General features: G+C 39.3%; 1 protein-coding gene across 1 annotated transcript; it reads right to left on the bottom strand.

Annotated features, from left to right (window-relative positions):
• Positions 1–227: 227 nt before the first annotated feature.
• On the bottom strand, positions 228–25,596 carry npdc1a (neural proliferation, differentiation and control, 1a). The gene is made up of 8 exons (XM_063478723.1): positions 25,283–25,596; positions 3,425–3,541; positions 2,905–3,120; positions 2,430–2,496; positions 1,847–1,928; positions 1,622–1,701; positions 1,383–1,482; positions 228–1,280 (listed from the first exon to the last, which is right to left on the bottom strand). The coding sequence occupies exons 1-8, from the start codon at positions 25,392–25,394 to the stop codon at positions 1,209–1,211; spliced, it is 846 nt and encodes a 281-aa protein (XP_063334793.1). The 5' UTR covers positions 25,395–25,596; the 3' UTR covers positions 228–1,208.
• Between the last annotated feature and the right edge of the window lie 785 nt (positions 25,597–26,381).

A 26,381-nucleotide genomic window follows, 5' to 3' on the forward strand; every position in this document is an offset into this window, starting at 1 on the left:
CTAAATAGACTATTTAAAATGTTTTGTTTTCCTATGTCCTCTGTTATGTGTAGACTGATGCTTCAATTATTCATCATTCCTCTGAAAATGGTCAGAAATGTCTTCAGAAAGAATGCAATAAAGTCCAGGTCTATGGAAGCAAATTACTGATGGGTGGCTCAAATTTCTGCACAGTATTGTATTACCAAATGTTATCCACAGAAATAAAAGGCTAAACAACGTCCATGTTGCATGTGGTAAAAAGTTTTAATTCCAGTAGTTAGTCTGCATGTACAAATATCTATAAAAAGTGAACACTATCACTCTTTGTATGTACAATTTGCAGCATGAGGTTAACTTGGGACTGCTAAGAGGCAAGAAAGACGATACAAGACAGAGATTATTACCACCTACACGTCTATCACAACAGCCTGTCTCCAAAATTTCATTCAAGTGCTTGGAAGTCACTTTTACTGTACATTTGTCCTGCAGCAATAGGATGCATACATACATACAGGAGGCAGAAAATTCATTGCAGCATTGCCATGTTTCAAACACTATACAATCAAACCATGCAAAATACATCACTGAGTACTTCATTTTCATTTCTATTCAATATATCTATAGTCTTAAAAATCTTCATGTGCAGCTTATGTGGATAAAAAAAAAACAAAAAACAAAAAGAAAACAACACTAACATTTTTAATGTTAAACCTTGTGTTTTGTTAGGGAGTTTTTCCTGGGTATCTGTTCAGGCTGTCGACTGTTAGGACATTTTCAGCTTATTTATTTGTATCTGCATGGTACACGTTTTAGCTATTGTATCATATTCTTTGGAAACAGCTGCAGAATTTTAGGAAAATAACAAAGGTAGAGGAGGAAATCTTAACTTAGAGTTTGACATTTAGGTACAAACACCTAGCAGGGTATGCAAACTTACATTAAAAGACAAAGTGGCTTCGAAACAGACACAGAAATAAATTAACAAGGAAACCACCACACATTTGTAGTATTAAAAGCCGTGCTGGGGGAGATAGAGTAAAGGGTGAACAGGAAAAAGTCAGTTTTATCACATCATCTTCTACCAGAATCCTTCATTTCGATGCATGCAGTGTGAAATTGCGAGGCATCTTCCAGAAAAACGGCTTGTATGCCTGTGTGTGTGTGTGTGTGTGTGTGTGTGTGTGTGTGTGTGTGTGTGTGTGTGTGCACTGTAAAGTGCTCAGCATTCATTTTGCATTCCCCTGATAAGGTACAGCTGAATCATCAAACAGAGGGTTCTTCACCTCCATCTCTCCAGTCTGTTGAGAGAGCGCAGAAAATGAGCAGCCAGTCATAAAACATTAGAAATGATCAGTGCTGTAAATATGTGTATGTGCGACTTTATGCATGCGTTTACTCACTGGTGCAAGTCCGGGGCACTCGTATACTGTGAAGTCACCTCCCACTTCTTCCTCATCTGATGTGCCCTCAGTTTCACTGACTTTCTGTTCTGGCTTGTGACTAAAAAAACGAATCGACACTTGAGTTAATGTGGAGGTAATGGGGTCAAAGGGCACAGGGAAAGGATGTGGTTTAAAGTCTATAAAAAGGCACAGAGGTGTTGCAAAAAGAGAGAAAGACAAAATAGCAAATAACTTACTTTCCCATTGAGAGCATCTGCTGTTTTTGATGTTGATAGTGAAACATTTGAGCACTTTGGGCCAGAGTCTTATCTCCCATCTGTGGAGCAAACAAAAGCAGGAAGTGTGGATCACACATTTGAAGACAGAAGCCTCAGCTCACAAACCTTGTGGTTAAAGCAGAAGAAGAAGTGAGAAACAGAACTAATAATACACGTTAGGCAAAGCTAGAGATGGGCGCTTACCGAAGTACCACTGGCAGATACACCCGCCCCTCCAAAAGCAGGGTAGTCTACCTTCTCGGCAAGATGTGATTCTTTTTGAAACCTGTGGGCATCATCAGCTTCCTTTAATACTTGAGGGGGGTTTTCCACTTAAAAACAATCTTAAACACAACCTCAGAGCTTATGGTAGGTTATGGTGACAGCAGATTTAAGCAGGTTCTGATCTCACGGCCACGTCAAAGAGTTTCTGAATGTTCTTGCACAGCATGTGTCTTTATAACTTTAAGTTATTAAATGCATAAAAACAGTAAGAGTAAAACCAAACAAGACTAAACATTTCATAGATTATACTGCATGTAACTGTGTAAACTATTAGTTCTTTTTGACTTCAAAATGTAAAATAAACTGGACATAAAACATGGCCAAGCAGACTACGTGTTTTTTTTTTTTAATATAAATTAACTAACTGCTGTATTGCTGCAAACACACTAGATTTGGCTTTGTGTTGCACTCAATTCATTTCAAATGAGAATTTCATATTCTGGTAAACTTTATTCAGCGGCTTTCTCTTGCATTACTTCAGATTTTTGGTATTCACACTTACTTGATGTAGCAGACAGTAGCCAGGATCACTGCCACCGTTCCCACCACCACACACACAGAGATAATAACTGCAAATTGATACAAAGAAAGAGGTAAACAGAGGGGAACAGAGCCTGTTAGGGGCAAATAACGAGTAAGTGAGTGAGAGACTGATAACCACTGTGCTAGGCATTTATGATGGCTAATTTAATTACCCGTTAGCTAATTCGCTCAGTATAATTGGACATCAAAATGATGCGCAACATTGACAACAGTGATAAGATCTTCTAAGGAAAACTTAGAGCTAGGAGGCAACAAACTGCTTGATAAGAAATAAGACAAGGCCCAATTTTTATCTGGTTACACCCTAATGTTGCACCAGAAACCTGAATTTCCTGCTAACAAAGAAAAACACAGAGAAGCCTCTTGAAGCCTCTCGTTGCAAACATCAGGCCCCTTGGCACTGCTGTGAACTGAGTACATGAATTTATACTCACTAATAATTACGGTGTCTGTCATGGGTGCTGGCACAGGTATAGGCCCAGCGCGGCCCTCCACATCAGTGGTCCAGGGTTGTGGTGTTGCTGCATTAGAAGACGGAGTTGCAGTGGAGATATTCAGGTTTTCACTTAACATTATTCCCTGTATCTTCTTTTTGTGTTTGGAGGCATCCGTCTTGCTGTATTTTCTATCTGTTCGGGAAATCATGGTGACTGGAAAGAGAGAGTAGGAAGCAAAAACAGCAACAGAGTCACAATCACAGGCTACAAGTAAAAGGAAGGAAAAGCATTATCTGATCAGTCAAAGTGCAGTCACAGTGCTTCACAAATGACTGTTATGCAATAATCAGACAGCTGAAATGTAACATGTAGCATAACATAATAAAAGAAACACTTCAATGGGACACAAAACACTCTATGAGCTTAAAAAAAAATACAATAATACTCAAGCCTTTATCTCAAATGGAGAATAATGAGTGATTACCACTTCTATAGGATTCTGCTGCATTTTTCTTACCTGGATGTTTGGATTGCTTTCTTGTTGTTTGTTGCTTCATCTCCAACACTTCCTGTCTCTCAATGATGGAGTGAAGGAAGTCAATTTCTTCATCCAGGTCATAGGCTTTAGTCTTATCTAAAGATGAGAAAAGATTCAGAAGTTTTACTGAGAGAATTAATGAATTAAACCACCGATTATAAAAAGCAGTAACAATCGCAGTGAAAGTCAAAGCCTTTAACAATGAACTCATTCACATAGCATACAAATTGGATAGTAACCACAGACTAATTTTACAGTGGCTTGCAAAAGTATTCAGCCCCCTTGAACTTTCCCACATTTTGTCACATTACAGCCACAAACATGAATCAATTTTATTGGAATTCCACGTGAAAGACCAATACACAGTGGTGTACACGTGAGAAGTGGAACGAAAATCATACATGATTCCAAACAGTTTTTACAAATAAATAACTGCAAAGTGGGGCCTCAAGCCATGTGGGGGACACAGCAAACATGTGGAAGAAGGTGCTCTGGTCAGATGAGACCAAAATGGAACTTTTTGGCCAAAATGCAAAACGCTATGTGTGGCGGAAAACTAACACTGCACATCACTCTGAACACACCATCCCCACTGTCAAATATGGTGGTGGCAGCATCATGCTCTGGGGGTGCTTCTCTTCAGCAGGGACAGGGAAGCTGGTCAGAGTTGATGGGAAGATGGATGGAGCCAAATACAGGGCAATCTTGGAAGAAAACCTCTTGGAGTCTCCAAAAGACTTGAGACTGGGGCGGAGGTTCACCTTCCAGCAGGACAACGACCCTAAACATAAAGCCAGGGCAACAATGGAATGGTTTAAAACAAAACATATCCATGTGTTAGAATGGCCCAGTCAAAGTCCAGATCTAAATCCAATCGAGAATCTGTGGCAAGATCTGAAAACTGCTGTTCACAAACGCTGTCCATCTAATCTGACTGAGCTGGAGCTGTTTTGCAAAGAAGAATGGGCAAGGATTTCAGTCTCTAGATGTGCAAAGCTGGTAGAGACATACCCTAAAAGACTGGCAGCTGTAATTGCAGCAAAAGGTGGTTCTACAAAGTATTGACTCAGGGGGCTGAATAATTACGCACACCCCACTTTTCAGTTATTTATTTGTAAAAAATGTTTGGAATCATGTATGATTTTCATTCCACTTCTTACGTGTACACCACTTTGTATTGGTCTTTCACGTGGAATTCCAATAAAATTGAGTCATGTTTGTGGCTGTAATGTGACAAAATGTGGAAAAGTTCAAGGGGGCCGAATACTTTTGCAAGCCACTGTATATGAATAACAAGGGCACTTAGAACAAAGCTGACTGCATCAACAAACAATTTAGCCGCAGTCTGCAATCAATAACATCCAAAAAATGTTTTCATCCTATTTGACTAACTTCTTTTGAAAATGACTCAATTATTTGGTCCAAAATACAACCCTGTTTACAGGAAAGTTGGCATGCTGGGAAGTAAAAGCTATTTGCAAATATGGTTTGCAAATCTCATTTTTGTTCACATTAGAACAGAGGAAATATAACAAATGTTTAAAGTGAAACTTTTTCCTACTTAATGAAAAACATCAACTCATTTCGAATTTGATGGCAACAACATACCTCAAAAAAAGTTGAGAGAGGCGCAACTACAAGCTGGAAAAGTAAGTGGTGCTAAAAAGAAACAGCTGGAGGAAGATTTTGTAACTAATCAGGTTACCTGGCAACAGTCAGAAACATGATTGAGTATAAAAAGAGCTTCATAGAGAGGCAAAGTTTCTCAGAAGTCAAGATGGGCAGAGGTTCGCCAATCTGCAAAAAAACTGCTTCTACAAATTGTGTAACAATTTCCGTTACACAATACACAATGTTTCTCATCATCTACAAGGTTTAATATCATCACTAGATTCAGAGAATCCGGAGAAGTCTCTGTGCGAAAGAGACAAGGTTAAAATTGATATTGGATGCGCATCATCTTCAGGCCCTCAAGCGGCACTGCGTTAAAAAGAAGGCGTGATTCTGCCATGGATGATCACTGCATGGGAACACTTCCAGAAATCGTTGACATGCAAAGTCTTATGTGAGCATGATCCAGAAACACCACTGCCTTCTCTGGGCCAAAACTCATTTTAAATGGACTGAGGCAAAGAGGAAGAGTGCTCTGTGGTCAAACAAATCAAAACATGACCATTAGCCTTGCTCAGTTCAAAAGCCTGCATCTCTCATGGTGGCATAGAGAGTTAGTTTGTTGACAATTTCATAGCTAGCACATCTGGAAAGGCACATCAAGCTTTCATCCAGATGACGTCTTTAAAAAAAAAAAAAATAAAAATTGTGCATATTTCAGCAAAACAACGCTAAACCACATACTGCATCTATCCTAGCACCCAGACTCATCATAGTAGCTGAGTCTGGGTGCCTGCCTGCAGCCCAGACCTATCACCACCTGAAACATTTAGCACAGAATCAGAATCAGAATTGCATTTATTGGCCAAGTATATGCGCAAACACATACAAGGAATTTGGTTCTGATCGATGGCGTCTCTCAAGCACAACAATGTCAGCAACACAATATATGAGCAACAAAGAGTGTACATAAAGAGCAGTTGCCGTCTGACAGTGTGAAGCAATGTGACAGTTCAACTATATACTATATAATGAAATGAAAAACATGATAACGAGGACTGTTGAGCAGCTAGAATCTCATACGAGACACAATTGGGACAACATTACTCTCTTTGTCCAGCTGGTCTTTTCAGTTCCCAGATGTTTGCAGACTGTTGTTAGAGGTCAGAGAGTTTGCTAGACAGTGGTTAACATGGTCCTTTCCCATCTTATTGTAGAGACGTGTTACTGTACATTTTACACGTCTTCTATGTTCTATTGTGAATAAAATCTGGGTGCATGAGGCTTGCACATCATTGCATTGTGTTTTTATTTAAGTTTTGCAGAACGTTACTTGCATCAAGACTTCCTCTCCTTCAACTGACTGACTATTTAGGTTTCTTCTCTCTTTCTTTTTGTCATCTCTTTTCCGAAAGGTCTCAAAAACACAACTTTAAAGTTAATCCAGTTTAGTGACTGAAGGTAACAGGTGACTATTGTTGTAACCAGGGGAGGGACAAGCACGGAGCGTTTGCATATGGTTGAGGAATGTATGCATAGATTTGCATGTGTTTTGACTCTCAAGTGACAAACAGTGAGCATGCTCGTGCCTTCTTTTCTCCGGGGGACTGATTAAAAAGGACACAATGCTAAACTGTTGTTAACAGCCCTTTAGGCCAGACAATGAGACACATTCCTGCAGGACAGCCAAAGGCTCCAGGGTGACCGGGGCCGAGAGCGTGTGTGTGGCCACAGGAGGAAGCACCGCAGGGGGGCAGGAGCAATCAGCCAAACCCTGGCTTCACTGGGATCCAGTTGCTGCCTTCACAATAGACCCCACAGCTCACTGCTAATGGAGATAATCAAAGAGTTGTTTCCCCCTGTAAAGCTTATCTGCTATATATCAAATGCTATAATTTGATATTATTGGTGTTTGCATATAATCCTAGTGAGACAAGAAGCCTCGAGTAAAATAAAGAATCAAAAGAATTAAATATAACTACATGAACGATAATACATTATATCACCATTCAACATTATTCCCATTAGATTCTTGTTATAAATAAAATTTATTTGATAGGGATGATGCTGTTTAAATTACAAAGAGAGCCTATAGCCAATTTCAATTTACAACTTTTTTCCTAGTTGAGTTTTTAAATACACAATACACAAAAATGTTTTACAGTATTCAATTACACAAAACTACAACATTATAGAGATAAATGACTACAATCAATACATATTTCTCAGGATCAGAACAGAAATATAATGAAATACAAATAAAAAGACACATTAAGTAGAATACGATTCCTAAAATCTTTACTGTGAAAGATTTAATACAGTATCTATGAAAAATCTGATTTCGGTTGGAACAAATTTAGATCCACCTTGTGTTTTTTTTTTATATTATATCTATTGTCTTGTATTTGGATGCATATGGCAGAAAAAAAAGTATTTTAAGAGAAAATTAATGAGTCACTCAAAGCGTTTGAGAGATTCTGATTTTTAAAGGTGTGTCAATGATGACAATGAAGAGCCTTTTTTATCCATTCATCCTGTCTGATCCTTGAAGAATACCCAGTCTATTTTTCAGCACAGGTCACTTTTCTCAGTCAACCCCTCACACAATCAACATCCTGAACAAATATTTAGCATAGTGTGCATTTTAAAAACTCCCAAGGAAAAAAAAAAAAGGCATGGAGAGCATCACTCAATCCAACTAAACGAATGCATTATTACGCCAGCACTACATTAATGATTACAGTGTCACTTTCACTCCAGAAGGCTGGCCATCTGGCCAAGCTAATGCGTATGATATGACATGCCAGCACTTTCACTGAGTGCTTTGTTACTGTGTCACCCCCCCCCCCCCCCCCCCCCCTCGCCCCTCCAATCACACACACCACCACAAAAACACTAACACACACATACACCATTGGCTATTTAGTGCACTCCATAGCAGGTGTCTGTGGAGGCGGGACGTACCATCTGTACCCTGCAGGTGGATAAGAGCACCAACTGTGCCTCTGTGGTCGCCAGGAGTGTGTGGAGATGTGGGTTTAAATTCTAGTGAAACACACAAGAGTTAGCAGAGCCTGGCTAGTGGTGTCACAAATGTGTGGTGTTACTAAAAAATCTGCAGCTGATATGTAAAAACAAAGTAAATAAATAAATAAATAAATAAATAAATAAATAAATAAATAATCTAATAACAGTATTATACTTAAGAAAAATCCCTCAGCATCCCACCGAGGTTAAGGTTGATCATTCACCCAACAAAAGTGGTGACTGTAAAATGTGGGTGGATTGTCACTCACAAGTATGGACACCTCTCCTTCTAAAAGAGAGTTTCGCCACCGGCCTGATAATGACCCATAACCTCTTGCGAACACCCAGGGGGCAGTTGGGTACAACAAACAAACACTAAACATCTCAACAGGCAATGTGGGTCACACACACATGTGCTGTTTTCTTTTCCCACTTAAAAACCATTCACATTTCTTCCTCCCCCCCAAAATCACACATGTACACACAGACACGCACACTTACTTCCTCCTTTCCCTAAATGACTCTGACTTATCGGATTAGTCGCCTCGTTTGCAGGTTCTTGATTAATTCTACAGAAATGTCAAAAATACTATGACACAATTACATGTTTTCAGACCAAAAATGGAACAAAACAAAACGAGGAAGAAGCTCTCAAAAAAGTAAATATTTATATCGACTATATCACTGCTCCTTTATAAATTACAAGCTATAAAGCGATTAAACCTAGTTTTATGTCAGCATGCTTAGAAGCAGCAGGACAAGAAGTAACTGAGCTCTGGCCTGTTAATGTATAATTGGTGTGTCCTGCTGCCACCTAGTGTGTAGTTGAATTAATGGCGGTAGACGAGATGGAGACTAAGCGTCAATTCAGGGTTTTTGCAGCACAGTAGATTTTTTTTTTTTTTTTTTTTTGGCGCGACCTCAAGAAGTTTAAGCCAAAAAACAAGGAGAAAACTGCCAGCATTGTAATATTATTTTTAAGCTGACCATTTTTTTAATTGGTCTTCATAATCATCAATCATAATAGACACACTTACTGCCTTTACTATCTGGAGGTGGCTCACACTTACATTCACTCCCAAATGTTTAATTCTGAGCCAGGAGTAAAACTAAAAGTTGAAAATATTCTCAGATTTTCTAAAGATCTGTGACTAAACAGTGCTGGTCACGGCTCTGAGATCAGTACATGCTCTTTTCAGTGGGTTTGGAAAAAAGGTCAAGAAGACAATTAAGCCAGAGGAAAGAAACCAAAAAAGGTCACAGTTTAATCAGAATCTTGTATTTACTTTATAAGGTGGTGTGTGGAGGGACTGGTGCGTAGTTAAAATGTCATTCTGCCACTTCATCTCTCAAGTTGGCTCCTGTGTACTTTATAATTGTAGCACCGAGCCATTCTCCACCTGCTATAAAAGTTAGTCGCAGCTGAGTGCACGCTTTTAGGTCAGTGCGAAACCTAACCAGCAAAATTTCTATCACAAATAAAGAGCCGCACCCATTTTTCCATGCATACTTAAACAAAATGAGTACGCCTACTAATATAAAGACGAAAAAAGCAATAAAAGTCTAAGAAGCTGGCAATAAATCACGCAGAATGCGTTGGTCTTTTCTCTGATCAAGTCTTAGAAAGGCGATTTTTAGAGGTCAGTCAGTTATTAAAATCTGCAAATATTCATTGATACTGTTAAGTAAAATAACTACACAAAGCAGCAAACCCAGCATAGCAACAGTAGCTCTAAAAATGAAAATTAAATTTCAGGTATATAATAGACAACAGAGCCAAATTTATTTGATTTCTATCAACTTCTGTTTCCTGATTTTCAAATGTCAAAAAAACAACAAAAACAACAAAAACAACAAAAAACAAACAAAACAGCTGTAATATTTGGTGAGGGCAAATGTTCTGATGGTAAAACTGATAAAAATGAATCACGTAAACTGATAAAATGAGTCATGCTTCTTTCTCTGGTACATTCACTATATGTACAAAGCACTGGGCCACTGTCCCACCTCGGCATGCAGTCTGCCTTCACAAACATTTGCAAAAGAATGGGTCATTCTACAGAGCTCAGTGATTCAAGTGTGGTACTGTATTAGTATGCTACTGCTACTGCAAGAAGTCAATTTTCGGTAAATTTCTTCCTTCCTAGATATTCCACAATCCGCTGTAAGTCGGATTAATACAAAGTGGAAGCATTTAGGAATCAGAGTAGAAGTAATGCCAAGGTGACCCAGTACTTTTTGACCACTTAGTGTTGAGTATCATACACATCATTGATGATTTACAAGCTGTAAAACGTGTTACATGGGAGTTATTTTACTTTAAGTTTTACAAAAGTAGAACAGCAGAGTGGTATAAATGGTGGGATTGATTAACTATGATAAATCTGTATACGAATAAAATTGACAAAAAAAGAGCATCAAATTAGCTCACTATGTTTTTACACACCATGCTGCATTTAATCATTAGCTCTTAAGAATCTATGCTCTCTTCCACAATGTCTCTTTTGTCCCGTCTTCCTCCCCTCACCTCAAGCCAGTCGCGGCAGATTGCTGTCCCTCCCTGAGCCTGGTTCTGCCAGAGGTTTCTTCCTGTTAAAAGGAACTTTTTCCTTCTCCTTACAGCAAAATGCGTGCTCAAAGGGATTTCTCTGTATTATTGTAGGGTCTTACCTTACAATTTAAAGCACCTTAAAGTGAGCTGTTGCTTTAATTTGGCGCTTTATACATAAATAAAACGGAATTAAACTGAATTTCAGATGGCGATCATATTTTTTCTTATTTTTAATTCAGTGTGCCTTGTTAACATTTCATCGAGTCACTGAAAAGGAAAAAAAAAAAAAAAAAAAACGAGCTAATTTGTAAACACAAACTGAAATAATGGAAATTTGGGTTACAATTTTTCTAGCCTCATCTTACAAAAGTAAATGGCTGCAGGATATTTGCAACTGTCAGCATGTCATGGCCTTTTTGTTATTGACGGCTTGGTTTTATGTTGCATTATACAAGTCAGTATAAGCATGTGTACCTAACAGAGGGGAGGGGGACAGTCTCACATAGTTCCATGTAGATATAAAAGGCAAAAAAACCCTCCTGAAGAACAAAAGGAGTAAAACATCCATTAAAGGTGTTTTACTCCTTTTGTAAAGCGATTGCCGTGCCTTTAGCATATACGGTTTCACAGCAAGCATGCAATCAGGTGACACAGCTTTCAGTCATATTGTGTGTTGACAAATGGCAGTGCACACCTCTATGTCAAACACAGGCTGGCCCAACAAAAAAAAAAAAAAAAAAAAAAAAAAAAGTGCTGCTTGCCTCTTCCAGCGCTTGCTTACAAATAACTTTGCACAGGAGAAACTCGACAGTCGACTGTCACCATAGAGGCGAACAGTCACACAACAGAATTTTGATCTAAAAATGTAGGTAATCACTCCTTTAGTTGGAACAATAGGAATGACCTCAGAAGTGCAATATGCAGGACGTAATATAGCAGAGGTAGCCACAGCCCCGTGCAAAGAAAATACACCAAAAACCTACTGACTGTATGAATGAATCTGTTACAGTTAAACAAATTCACATCTTCCTTTTGTGTGTGTTTGAGGGCATGTGCATTTGAATGTGAAAATGAGACAGAGAGACTCTCATGTGGATCAGTGTATTCTGCAGTCTCTCGGGGGTTTATGTAACCACTTTAGGAAGCTTAGAGACCTACGATGTACTAGATTCACAGCACCACATACGTAAACATCACAGAGACACAAAAGCAGAAATGCCACCCAACATTAAAGTAACTATACTAACTGATTGCATCTTATCATCCCAGCGGACAGTTAATAATCCTCTCTCCTTCTGCATGATGTGACCTTTTATCCGCTGACACTTATCTCCCCCTCTTGTTTACCTCGCTCTCTGATGCTGCTGAGAATAATTTGAGCCAAGTTCGCACTGGATCCTCTCCTGCTGCAAATCTATATAAATTATTAATCCTTAAAAAGCCACATGTGGCCCACCAGCTGACATAAATACACACGGTTCAAACACGCAGACGTTCACGCTCTTAAACACAAGATGCTGCCTTTTCTCTGTCCAACGTCTGTTGTGAAACGTGGAGTGCGTGCCAGCAGTGTAATGCCACGTCATGAAAATCTGAAAAATAGCATTTATTTCTGCAGCTTGGCTCTTTCACTGAGAGATATTGGATTCAGTGATGGAGATGAAGGTTAACAGAGACGGAGAGAGAGAAAGGCATGTCATCTGAGTGATTAAGGCCGCCAGTGCGGGGGCACTGCACGTGTGTGTGTGTGTTAGATGTAGCAGGGGCAGGGACGGATTAAAATACAGAGAGAATCAGCCTACGCCATAGTTGCCAGAGGCATGGAAGGAAGAAGAGGAGGGTGAGCGAGGACCACAATAAGATGCCCTGACAAAGAATCACACCATTAGGATAAGACAATAGCACGTTTGCCTGTTTATTATCAGAGAGAAGCCATTTGAACCTCACACAGGTAACCAAACTTCAGAGTGTTATTACAATACGCACAAAGAACTAGTCCAAAATTCTCAGTTTACTCTTGTCAAGCTGATTTTTTTTTTTTAAATCATCTCAGTTTTAACTCTGCGAATCCAAAGACTGGAGAGTGGCGTGCATGACAAACAGTCATAGAATTCAAATGTTCCTAATTATTAGCTGCCCTTTCACTTCAACGATTAATGATTTTGTCAGTAAAAATTATATACATTTTTAAACTAGCTGATCATTTCCATCCCGTACACTGGTTTTATCCTGGAGCTCCAGTTTTTCCCACAGTTGAAAAACATGCCAACAGCCTTAATGAATCAAAGACACTCGCACAGTTTATTTCAACAGTTTTACTTTCTGGTGGTTAAAAAAAGGTTGGAAATGTTTGAAAATAACCAAACAAAATTACAGTTGTTCAGTAGAAGAAAAAGACTCGTGAGATTATCGTGTGGTGGATAATATCTAACAACACCACATTACTTCTGTCTTAGTTAAGTCTTTAAAATCAAGTGCTAGTTTGAGCTGTAATGTCCTCACAGGAACTGAGGAGTTTGTGAGCATAGTAAGTGCAGAGCCGTGTGAGAGCACGCTTATCTTTTTCCCCCACATACCATAACGCACGCAGCGTCCTTCCTCATTCTCCTGCAGAGGAGGGCGGCAGGGACCACAATCTGAAGAACCACGCTTGCAGGAGTCGCGCCCCTGTTTAGCACAGACTGAGCGACACCCGTGGGCTGCATGAGAGGGAGTGAAAATAAGTCTCATCAGCACCGCAGTCACACTGATGTGATGCAGAAACGATGCTTTTAACGTGGCGGTGAAATAGCTCTCTTCACGTTGAACGAATAAGAAATGCTTCACCTTTACTGTCAGTCCTTTTATTAGTGGATGTGTCTCTGTTTAGAAATAAAAGACCTGCTGTGGAACACAGTGTCTGTTGATGTCAGAGTTACATCACAGCTTCACAGAGATTTGGAAAATTGTTTTAAGAGTTCAATGTAACCTCTTAGGTTTAATATTGTCAGTAAGAGAGCCATACTTTTTATAGCTATCTGGATTTTATAACGCGGTGAGCCCCACCTGTTTGGCCGTCGATATCTGGTTAATCACTTGACCTGATTATTGACGGTTTTGCAGAGCTGCATCTGGATATATACACAAACAGCATGACAGACACACAAAAGAGGGAGTGGGTCACAGAACCACAGCAGGTGTGTTGGTGGCAGAGGGCAAGTGGAGCTCTGGTATGTTATCAGAGTGGATAACGAGCCCAGCAGTGCTGCACAGCTAAAGGTGAACAGCACAGCGGGCAGTGGTGCCGGCTTAATGAACACGAGGAGACTCCAGTATTTCCAAAGAATAACAGGTCAGGGCTAGTCAAGTATACAGTGTAATATACGACTACTGTAAAAACTTGGCTCAAGCTAGTAAGGCTGCCACAGCAGGGACTGAATTTAGGCTCCTAGGAAAAGGGTGAAGGTGCAGCATTGTAGAGCAGGGGTGTCAAACATTAGGCTCAGGGGCCTTTCATTTACTGCAGCAGCATTTCTTCATCATGTGGAAAAACTGACACATACTGTTGAAAGTGCGCTGACAAAATAGGGAGTTTCAGTGGCCCACTTAAGATCAAAGTGAGCTACATGTGGCCCATTACGTAAAATCGGTTTGAAATTCCTGCTGTAGAGGAAGGGATATGCTGTACTTATAATGTACGGAAAAAATGAAAAGAGTGCACTTCAAGAAAATTTAATCTTGATTATCTTGTTTTCTTAACAGCTGTAACCCAAATTTGTATCTGAAAATAAAATTTGACTACCAAAAACATCACAAAACATCAAATATTTAAGAAGTTAAATATGACATATAAAGTTAAACTTGTTTACCACCATAAAAACACTCAGAAAACCATTGGCGTAAAAGCGAGATCACAAACTTGCAACTTTTTGTTTGCCGCTCATTTTCAAACTGTTACTGCTAATCTGTTCAATTTATTTCTCCTCCTCATGTGCATATAACCCAAACGTTTTTTTGGTCCATCTTTGCTAAATTCATCACATTTTCAAGGCAAAATTTATGAAGTGATTTAAAAGATTGTAGGTGAATTAGGTGATTCATTCTTTGAATAATAAACATTTTTTTTAAACAGACTTACAGTGAAAGTCTTTACTCAATGAAAATCTGACACTCTCAACAGCAGCACATACACATAACGCATTTGACAAGGTTACACGCTGCCACGACTTTGCAATCGGCAGATGGGCACACATCCACATCTTCTTATGTCACTGACTGGCCTGGCCTGCGAGTGAAGGGTGAATGTGTAATCTGAGAACACTGTTAGACAGACAATATCTGGAGATAATGGAAACCATGGGCTTATTTTTGTGAACCATTGGTGGCTGACAAAAAGAAAATGGTTTATTAATCATCTATTAGCGGAAAAAGCAAATATTTAACTATGATTTGCTTTAGAGTAGCACGCAGGTAGAAATCTCCCTGAGCATCCTCGATTCAAAGTCACACTCTGTTCTCTCCAGTTTGCACTGAAAAGCAGCAGCTCTATCACCTCCATCTTTCACCGCCTGCTTAGTTATTCCACAGCACTGTGAGTGTAGCATGCTCATGCACCAAATTCCCCTCATTTCTAATTACAAGATTAGAAGTTCTCTCTGTTGCTTCTTTCCACTTCCTTCAATCTATAACCTTACAGGGAAAAAAGCATCACTAGAAAGAGCTTACTCTGTCCTTGTCCTTTTATGCAACTGCAAAAACTTACTTAACTGGCTGAGTACAGCTCATTGGTGGGTATGTGTCTGCTGTAAGACCATGCAAATGCACTTAATTCAGAATTCGCCAAAATTTAGAAAATATCGACTTTCTTTTTTTTCTCTCCATGTGAAAACAACACTGGTAGCTCCTATTCTTACTCCCAAAGACAAGTACAGAGCCGGTTTTGGTTTAAGAATGCGTTCCTCTTCTAAACAGCCTTTCAAGCTTATCTGTCCTCTCTCATTCTCTCTCCCAACAATCATCAGTCAGTTTTCTTTTTTCCCCTCCACCAATTATTTATTTATTTAACACCTCTTTGATCACAAGCCATTCAGGCCCAGATTAGGTGTTGACGAATGCACTCATGTCACAGATCAAACAAGCTAATCAGTCCACTACTTTGGTCCTGAGGCGCTTTGGTTGCCAGTGGATGAAGCCTAATGCTGTGGTTCTCAATGTAACAGCACAGCACAATTTTGCCATATGCTCAGAAATGTTAGCTTGCGGCAATAAAATAAATAAAAGCAAACCACAGTCATCACCATGTGGCACAAATCATTATCAGGCAACTTAAGAAATGATGATGATTTTATACCTTTAGACTTAGAGAAAAATGTAATATTTGCCTCCATCGCGCATTTAATACTGATGATGAAGTGAAAGAGGTTACGATTTCTACTGAGTCACTCCAGAGTCTCTGGGCTTTTTTTAAGGAGTCATAAAATCCAAGTTTCAAGCTCCAAATTTGTTTCTTGGACTCTAGTAGAGTAGCTTTGTATGATTTACTTTCAAAATTATCCTTATTTATCTTACACTGGCTCCTTGACAAGTCATTTTAGCTCCCTGTCCTTTTTCTCTTTATGTCAGATTTCTTCCACTTTTAGTCTAAACGCCAGTTAGCAGGGGCTTGTGTGGACCAGAGTTGACCATATAAGGATATGTGCTCTCATGACATCATACAGAGCCATGAGTACAAAAAACCCATAGTGTAAACTAAACATTTGTAACAGAAACATTGAGTAACAGAAATTACTTATACTGGCCTTAGCATATGAAACACTGTAACCATTAAACACAGAAAAGCTCACATCCCCCGTAATGTCCAAACAAAATTACACAAGACAATTCTTCATTTGTTTGTCATATAAATTTTACAAATGTCAACAAAAGATAAGAACAATTTCATTCCTGTCAAAGTGAGAGATCGGGAATTTTTTCTTTATTTTTAGCGTCCTGATTATAATAAGACTGCTAGAATTTCAGCACTTCTGATCAGCACTTCATCTGTTATTCATCATGTGGGAAGTTAATGTGCTGAAACCTACTGCAGTCACATGAGCGAGGAAAATTATTCACCTCACGCACAAGCAGCCATACATACACAAACCCACTCTCCGTGCTCATTATGAATGTGTGAGGCTGGCAACGGAGCGAAAATGATGGTGAGAGGTGCAGCAGTCAAACAGAAACTGCATGTATTACCATTTTCTAGCATAAAAAGGTTTATACAATAATTAATCTGCAGTAGTAGGCCTTTGGTTCTCCAGAAAGCCAAACCGCAAACGCATATGATGATACTTTTCTAAACACACCTGAACAACATGGCCCTGAGAGCTTAATCCACTGCATTATGAGAAATAGCTGAGTAAATACATGCAGTGGGCATTAGTTGAAGCGTACCGTATTTGCCTAATGCTGAACATATGTTATTAAATCAGCAGAGACGTCTCCCAATTTGCTTCTGTTCAGTCTACAGGCATCGATTTTCTTCGCGTATGTTCTGAGCTGTCAAGGCCACCATAAATGAACAAATAAAGATGCTCAACAACATGACAATCGTGTGACCAAGCTGCTCAAATCTGTTTGCGGCCGTGACAAAAGGAGTCATCGAAGTGAACGTCAAACAGGCAAAGATGCTAGTGTTGATGCTAATTAGGAAGCTCAGTTAAGGTGACGAAGGAAGAGCAATATAAAACAAGACACAGAACAAGAGATGGAGAATGGATAAACATTAATAATATAGATATACATTTGAAAAAGCAGATTTTCTGCACTAGATAAGGACGTTTAGTCTCAGCTAAGACAGAGGAGGTGTGAAAAAAAAAACATGCAACTCAGGGACTCAGAAGTCCTTGGAACAAGTGAAAAATGACTTTACTAACCATCTGCTGCTGCTGTTGCCAGGCTGTGTGCTAAGCAGCAGCTTTGCCAGCAAGAAATGAGAGGCAAGCAGAGGCATTCTCACATAGCCTGGTACACACCTACACTCCCAGACCAACACTAAGACACATGCACACAAAAAATCTTTGATTTTTTTTCTCTAACTTTTGTCACATTACTGTGTACACATTTAAGCTGTTCTACAAATACAGTACAATAAAATCACACAGCCATGTGTGTGAATGTAAGCGAGTTAGAGGAAGCAGGAAATGGGTATGCCAAGAGGACCATACACTCCCATTGTGTTCATTTCCTGACCCTTTGATAGCAGACAGGAAGCAGCCCAACAGTCCAAATCAAGTGAAAACATTAAAGAGGTCTGTGCACAGCTCCTCACTTGATATAGTCCCCATGGATAGTAGATTTGACTCGATTTGAGTGTTTTTATGCTTGCATATGTGGCTTTTTGGAATTCTGTTTATCCACTATGCTCTAACAAATGCCAACAACTTGTTTGTAGTGGTTTGTTTTCCCTGGCATCTGCTGGAAAAAGACCTGCTAATGTACGCTACCATGGAAGTGGAGTACAGCAGAATAATGTAACACGAGCCAATATACTGGTCAAGTCATTATAAAGAGCCTCAGAACAAGGATGGCTGTCAAGACGTCATTCTGAAGGAGGTGAAATGGGAAAATCATGCTAAGAGAGAACAGAACAAAAGCCAACCAACATCCAAGGAAGAACTTTGGATGTCCTTCAAGAAAGCTGGAGAACTGTTCCTGAAGACGACTTCAAGAAAGCTTGTGTAAGAAAGTTCAAGCCTGTGTTGAAGAATAAAGTTGGGCATATCAAATATTGACTTTCTAGCTTGTTAGAATTCTGCAAATTTGGTCTTTGCCTTATCTACTGCATTTCCATTTATGCATGCACGTTTCAACAATTCCAAACACCTACTTTCCATTTTCTTCGCAAAATATAAAGAAATTAGCTAGAAAAAAACCCACATTAGGACATTTTATATAGCTGGGATAATTTCCCTTTTCTGCAGTTAAATGGTTATCAGGTCGAAGAAAAACAGACTCAACAGAAGTTTTTACCCACAGGCTGTCAAACATGCCCTACCTCCACCCTGATTGGAGGATGACTGCACTACCAACACTCAAGGACATTACACCTTATTTATAAACCGGATTTCTATTTATACTTCAATCCAACCAACATCCCTACCTCTTTAAACTGTATTTATTATAACCTTATTCAGTATAGTTGCAACAGCACCCCCCCCCACTCAATGTGCAATATCACTGATCACACTGCACCTCTCAATGCACCTGCTCCTCAGATGGCATGTATGTGTATGTATATATATGTAAGCGTGTATGTGGAAATATGTGTGTGTGTGTGTGTGTGTGTGTGTGTGTGTGTGTGTGTGTGTGTGTGTATGTATGTACGCATGCATACATGTATATATACATATACATGTATATGTATACTTCTGATTGGACATAGATGCAGTTTGACAAGTGGCAGCAACGTATAGGTTTCAGAGTCAGCTTTATTTATCGCAGAGATAGAAAAAGTGGACATATTAACTGTTCTGTAACCCCCAACCCACTTGCCTCATTTCTCAGAAAACCATGCCAAAAACCCTGAAGCCAAAATATAGAGCTGTAAGTGGCTATAAATGGCTGAGGTTGTGAAAACTGTCTACATTATCATTTTCAGTAGCGTAGGTGTTAGTTTCCCTCGGTGATCTGGTACGATGACTCACCTAAAATTAGGGTGGAAAATGGGGCATGACTTTACACCTGCTAATCATGCGAGCAAAAGCTCAAACAGACATGCAGAAACACAGACAGTCGTGCTCAAAAGACAGAGGCAGGAAATGCACTGGTAGCTTAAGGCAAATTAATTTTTTTTTTTTTTTTTTTTTTACATGATGGAAAAATGAGGTCGAACAAGGTTTTGTTTTATACTACTGCCAATCAGGCCCATAACTCGTCTGGCTTATCACTCCCAGTCTGTCATTTATATTTCTGTTCCAGTAACTTCTGTCATTTTAGACAATGATGAGTCTAACCCATTACACGGGAGACAATTACTATGTCATTATCATTAGAGTGAAGCAAAGCAGCACATCCCACAGCGAACAGAACAGAGGTTAAAAGGATTAATACAATGGCGGTGTGTAGGCAGCAAATGAAAGCTCCTTTATTTTGTCATTTTTTCCCAATTTTATTTTTCATGGTCATCTTGTTTGTTTGCTCCTGGCACGATCAGTTGTTGCAGTACAATATTTCAATTATCCATCCTACGATATTCATTTAGTGAGTCTTATAAAATATTATATATTAGATTAACTAGTGAGATTATATATATATATATATATATATATATATATATATATATATATATATATATATATATATATATATATATATATATATACATATATATATATACACACACACACACACACACACACACACACACTAGGGGTGCAACAATACTCGTATCGATATTGAATCGTTCGATACAGTGCTTTCGGTTCAGTACGCATGTGTATCGAACAATACAAAATTTTTTATTTATTTTATCAACTTTTCTTCTGACGATGCTGTCTGTGTTGAGAGCTCAGTGGATCTGCGTTCGACTACTCCACCTAGGCTGCACTGTCGAGTGCAGATCCACTGAGCGCAGCGCAAGCTAGCAAGACAGAAGCTAAGCTCGTTGCAACATGGCAAATTGAACCTCCCCCACCCTCATTCAGATCTGGCCTTTGGAACCATCTTGGTTATCATGTGAAGCATGACCCTGATGGTAAGCGCGTCATGGACAAAAGTAAAACAGTATGTCGGATGTGCCACGCAATGCTCAATTGGTGGGAACTAGTGCGTTAGCGCAGTTAGCTTGTTAACGTGTTGACGTGTTATTATTTTGTTGTTTCAGCAACATTAAATTTAAAAACTGTACTTTTGAGTTAAAATATATATTTATAATTTTAATAAATGACAAATTAAAAAGGCATGAACATTTTTTTGTATCGAAAAAATATCGAACCGTGACACCAAAGTATTGAACCGAACCGTGAATTTTGTGTATCGTTGCACCCCATTATATATATATATATATATATATATATATATATATATATATACACACACACACATATACATATACATACATATACATACATACATACACACACACACACAAATATACATACATACATACACACACACAAATATACATACATACACACACACACACACACACACATATACATACATACATACACACACACACACACACACACACACATACATACATACACACACATATACATATATATAGGCAGGCATTCCTTCTAACTATATGCACAACGGAAAGAGTGCAGTGAAACTCATGCATGAGGTATTGCTAGTAGTTCTATTTAAAATCAGGCTAAACTGATGCAGACATTCTTGTTAAGGATGTGGCTACACGCAAATGCAAACCTGCTGACAGAGAAAATTTGGTGCTCTGAATTTTCACCTTTTACTACACAGCAGTAATAAAAAGAAAGAAGTGCAGAGAAACTAATTGAAGGTGCTGACTCCGGTTTGATCAATTGTGTGCGTGTCTGAAATTAGCTAATTGTGGCTTACAGCGCGAGTGAAATGAGTCAGCAAAATACACAGCCGACTTGGGGGGGGGGGGGGGGGGGGGGGGGGGTTCACACCGAGATATCACTGAAATGATCGTTTGGTTAGGGGGAAAGCACTGAGGTCACTGCAGCTCCCACATATTAAGACAATGCTTTCGAGTAAAAGTTGTCAACGTAACATCTGGGGCTCCGTGCAGCTGTCTGTCTTGGTTGTTCAAAAGTTCATCTGACTGTAGTAAAAGGCTTTTAGCTAATATATTAGGACCAAACTGGACTGCACTGGAGTGAACTCAAGCAGAGTGAATGAATGGATGTTGAGAAAAGCAATAAACAAGAAGACAGTCAGAAACAAGCACACAGAGTCCTTCATTTCTTGAAAAGATAGCTCTAGGTGCTCTGTAAGTTAATTTTGGCCCTTTAATTTCCCAGAGAGGTCTGCTAGTCCACAGAATGCTCTCAGATACGAGGGGGAGTGGGAGCTTTAAGGAAGCCACTGCAGCAAAACCTTGGCTGGTCACTTATTTTTCCAGACAAAGACCTCAGTGAGGTAAATCAATATTATTGGTAAGTGTTTCCTGGCCACTGGGTAATTTCAATAATCTTCCCTTTCTCTACCGAGTGACGTCTAATCCCACCAATGACTGCACAAACCACATAACAGGTTCATATGAAACCAGAACGAGCACTTTCTTATCTCTGATCTGCATTTTGTCCTAGAAACAGAGTTCATAAAGACTCCAATTAAAAAAATAAATAAATAAATCACGGTGTCTGTGCAAATCGGTGTATGAATTTGGTCATTTTGCTCAGCAGATGCTGAGCAGCCTAAAATAACTACTATTTCCTTACTGTTTTGAACAGAAATCCCCTTGCAAGACCTAGTTAATCCACTTGTCTTGTTCCTCATTCCAGACAGAGTTTTAGAGCTCATGTTTCCTGAAGTCTGCTCAGCAGTGTCAATGACTGTACAGGTGATAGACCGGTTCAGTTATGTCATTTCTAAAAGAGCAGTTTCGTTTTTAAACCCAAAGGAAAACACAAATGTCTTTACACACATAGCAGGTCTTTAACCGTATCCACATGTGAACATACTGTATGTAAGCTTTACCTCGTAAGACTATACGGTGATACCAGACAGTGTATATTAACCCAGTGAGAGTTGTTTAATGTCCTGTGTTTTTTTTTTAATCAAAAGACAACAGATGAGTATTGTTGCTGCAGGTTAAAAAAAGGTGACTGAAAAACACAGAGGCTGGTGGCTGTGTGTGTTTAAAGGAGAGCGCGTGTGACAGCGAAGATATAGATCCTAATCCTAGTGGCAGAAACAGCCAGAGGCAGAGGCTTTCTGAATACTAATCACTCCAACTCTATGTGGGTTTAATGAATGACAAACTTGGCATTTAAGCGTGGCAGCACAATAATGACCAGACTCAATTAGAATATTGAGAAGTGGAGATGATGCTTCTAATATGAAATGCTAAAATTAGACAAACAAAGCTTTTTTTTTTGAGTGAAAAAAGGTGACTCTCCTGGTGTTGCTAATATAGTACACACCCCTGAGCCTGAATTACACAACAAACTCTGCGTGCTAAATTTATTCTGTATCTTTGCCACCAGGATAGACATACTTTATGTTATCAATTGGTTAAATTGAGGTTTTGGATTACTTCCATCCCAAAAACCCCAGTGTTCAGTGAAAGCTCTATGGCTTACTTAAGCACGATGATGATGTGTCAGTGCCTCCTGAATAAACCACCCGATTACATTGGCCCATTCCCAGTCTCTACGTCTACAGTCTTTTAAGGGCACTTCTCCGCAACAACAGCGACGGCTTTGGCCTTTCCCATCATCAAAATGTTAAGTCCGCTTTCCATAAGTCTTCTCTTCAAGCACAAGAAAGATCATTTTACTTCACAGTTTTAGCTTTCTGGTGTCAAACACATGTCTTTCAAGGGAAGCTAGTAAGCGTATAAACTATCACTGAAAGAGCAACCAAACCTAATCTTATAGCTCAATAGAAACCTGAGAATTTAAAAAAATATTCCATCCTAAAGAAAGTAAAGAACTGGTCACAACATATTCAGCGACCACTTCTTTAAATTTTTGACATTCAAGCAGCAGTTTCTCAAATGGCCTTGGCTACCAAGAAAGCACAAGACAGAGCAAATTCACACCATTTGGAGCCCAGGGGATGTCAGTGAAGTCTGTAAGGGTTTACTGCTTATTTACATAATTTACATCTATTCCAGGAATATAAAGAATTGGATATATTCACATTACTACAGGGCATGTTATCGGCAAGAATCTGTTGACACATATAATGATACAGCAGGGTTATGAATCAGTATATTGCAATGTGTATTCCATTAATTCAGTGGCATTAAAAAAGTAAACTTTTCAAAGAAATGGAACCTAACAGGACACGGGGCAACACAAATGAACCACTGGCTGCTACAAATCTGTTAAGTAAACTATGATTTACACGTAGATGAATCAACACAGTGTTCTAAAGCTTACTATTGTACTCAGCTGTATTTTCTTATACCCAAAATCCTGCCTTGACTTGTAACAATATTAGTCTTTTACTAGAAATTAGTCAGAAGTAGCCATAGAGTGGCAGAAACGACCTGGCTACTGTTATTGGTCCTTTTTTGTGGCAGCCATCATTAAGGTGCAATTCCATCTTTCTTGGGATGTCAATCAAATAGCCATTGGCACTGGATTATTGACAGTAATTCCATAAATTCCATGAATATCACGATTACTGTTAGTACCGATGTATCACAGCATCCCTTTCTGCTGTGACTGAAAACCAAGAATTTGTATTGCATTTCATTTAAAGCTTTCATTTCTCCAAGCTGTCGTAGATCAGTCAAAGTCTATTCACACTGCATATGCAATACAAGCTTCAAATGTAAACACTACACACATTTCATTTGTCACAAAGCACATCAGAGCACACGCCTTGAACAACCACTTTAAATTGAAAACAGGCTTCTTTTTTTTCTTTTTACGCATTCATTCTTGTAGAAATCTAAAAAATATACGTTAACATCAACAAATTCATACTGGTTTGGGTCAATAGAGGCAGTCAATGTTGAGTATAGCGTGTGTGTGTGTGTGTGTGTGTGTGTGTGTGTGTGTGTGTACGGGTTCGTACTATCCTGGTGGGGACCAAAATCTGACTTTTACTATCCTGGTGGGGACTTTCTGCACCGTGGGGACCAAAATCCAGGTCCCCTCGGGGTTGAAAGCAATTTTCACACTCAAAATGCGGTTTTACTGTCAGGGTTACAATTAGGTTATGGTTAGGTTTAGGGTAAGGGTTAGGGTTAGGCATTCATTTTTAATGGTTAGGGTTAGGGTAAGGGGCTAGGGAAAGCATTATGTCAATGGGATGTCCCCACGAGGATAGCAAACCAGACATGTGTGTGTGTGTGTGTGTGTGTGTGTGTGTGTGTATTGATGGATGCGTGCCTCTAATAAAAGATAAAGATTACGTGAGTCCAGCTGTTGGTTCTCCCACGGGTTTTCTGCATTAATGGCTGAGAAGCAGATTATCGCCCCTGCACATATTAACAGCAACCATCTCTGTGTGTTAAAACATTAGACACACACACTCACATATAAACTGAAATTATCAAGAAAACCTGCAGCCTGGTAGTTCCCACATACTTAAAACAAATTGCCCACTTGGTTTATACATCACTTAATTTGTCTTACATTTTTATAGGGTTATTGTGACATTAACAAAAGTGCAATTGTCAGCACAGAACGAAACAGCCAGAGTAACCTGACAAGGAAGGAAATTTGAATTTTTTCGCCTTTGTCTTTCCATTGTGCTCTTGTCACTCATTCAGATTCACACGCACTTGCTTAACCTGCCCTCAGCAGCAAGACACATACACAACCAAACGAACACCATAACCAACAATTAAAGTGTGAACAAATCACACGCGTATAGTTGAACATATCTTCCCCGCGTTAATAACAAAAACTCTTTGGTGACACATGTCCCAGTAGCGTTAATTGGAGCGACAGACAGTCGCGCTACAGTTGAAAACAAGCTCAGGCCACGGATGTTAAGGTGTCCCGTTGGGGATTTACCTGGCAGTCTAGCGCTGACGGGGATGACACAGAGGAGGACCGCGGAGAGCAGCGGCAGCAGCAGCGAGGCCCGGCGCCTGCGCCCGCAGCGCGGGCTGGAGAACAGCAGCATCCTTGGGTCTTTTCGGGGACGTTGAACCGTAGACGGGGACGGGGTTTGTTGTCATTCCCCCATCACTTCTTCTTCTTCTTCTTCTTTTTTAAGGTTTTTGTTCTCTGATGCAAGAGAGCTTCAGCGCAATGAGCCCACAGCGATAAGCCGAGCACGTCGCACCGAAGTGCAGTCTCACCACACACACACTGCGTACCGTAATCCTTACAGTGCTAAAGATAGCGGAGCTTCAGGCAGGGGAGGGTATGTGTTTGACGTGCTGCCTTCAGGGCCTTCTCGGAAACTTACAAATAAAAACACAGACTCCCCTTGACACGTTTACAGTTTGAACATATTGGTTTTCTTTTTTCATCACAGCTATAATTATGCAGACAGTGAGAGGCTGCTAATTCACTTCAAATACATTTTTACTGGTTTGTTATTGAAAGTCATTTGAAATCAATTTAGTTTCCCTTATTTTAGCCAAAATAAGGTCCACCTTACCAAAGTAAGTTGACATTTTATCTTAAAAGCTTTTCTATGGACAGATATTGGTAAGGTTTTCATTAGTTAAGCTAAAGAGGTCTACAGTATAATATGTCCCGCAATATTTCGCTTTCTGTATTGTCATAAGGTCGAAACAATATGAATTATTTTAATGACTTTACAAAAATATTGTGACCTAATTTCACAAATTTCTTGAAAAGGAAAAGCTGCCTTCACTGGTGCTCAAATTTTTCTAGTTTCAAATGCTCCAGTCAAACAGGAGAAATGAAAACATCGTGTCAGGGTATCATGTTAAATGTATAGGTTAAATACGTGTGACAGATAAAGACAAAGGAAATGAAAGTCAACAAAAACTACAATTCCTAAAATGCTGATATCACATATTAATTGCGAATTAAACATCACCGGAATTTCCCACCTTTTATAAATGATGGAACCTAACCTAACCTCAATCATCATGATGTCTTAAATTTTAAATCGCAGATTTCCCACATGCACCTG

The sequence above is a fragment of the Pelmatolapia mariae genome, linkage group LG7 (assembly GCF_036321145.2).
Source record: "Pelmatolapia mariae isolate MD_Pm_ZW linkage group LG7, Pm_UMD_F_2, whole genome shotgun sequence".
Taxonomy (NCBI): Eukaryota; Metazoa; Chordata; class Actinopteri; order Cichliformes; family Cichlidae; genus Pelmatolapia; species Pelmatolapia mariae.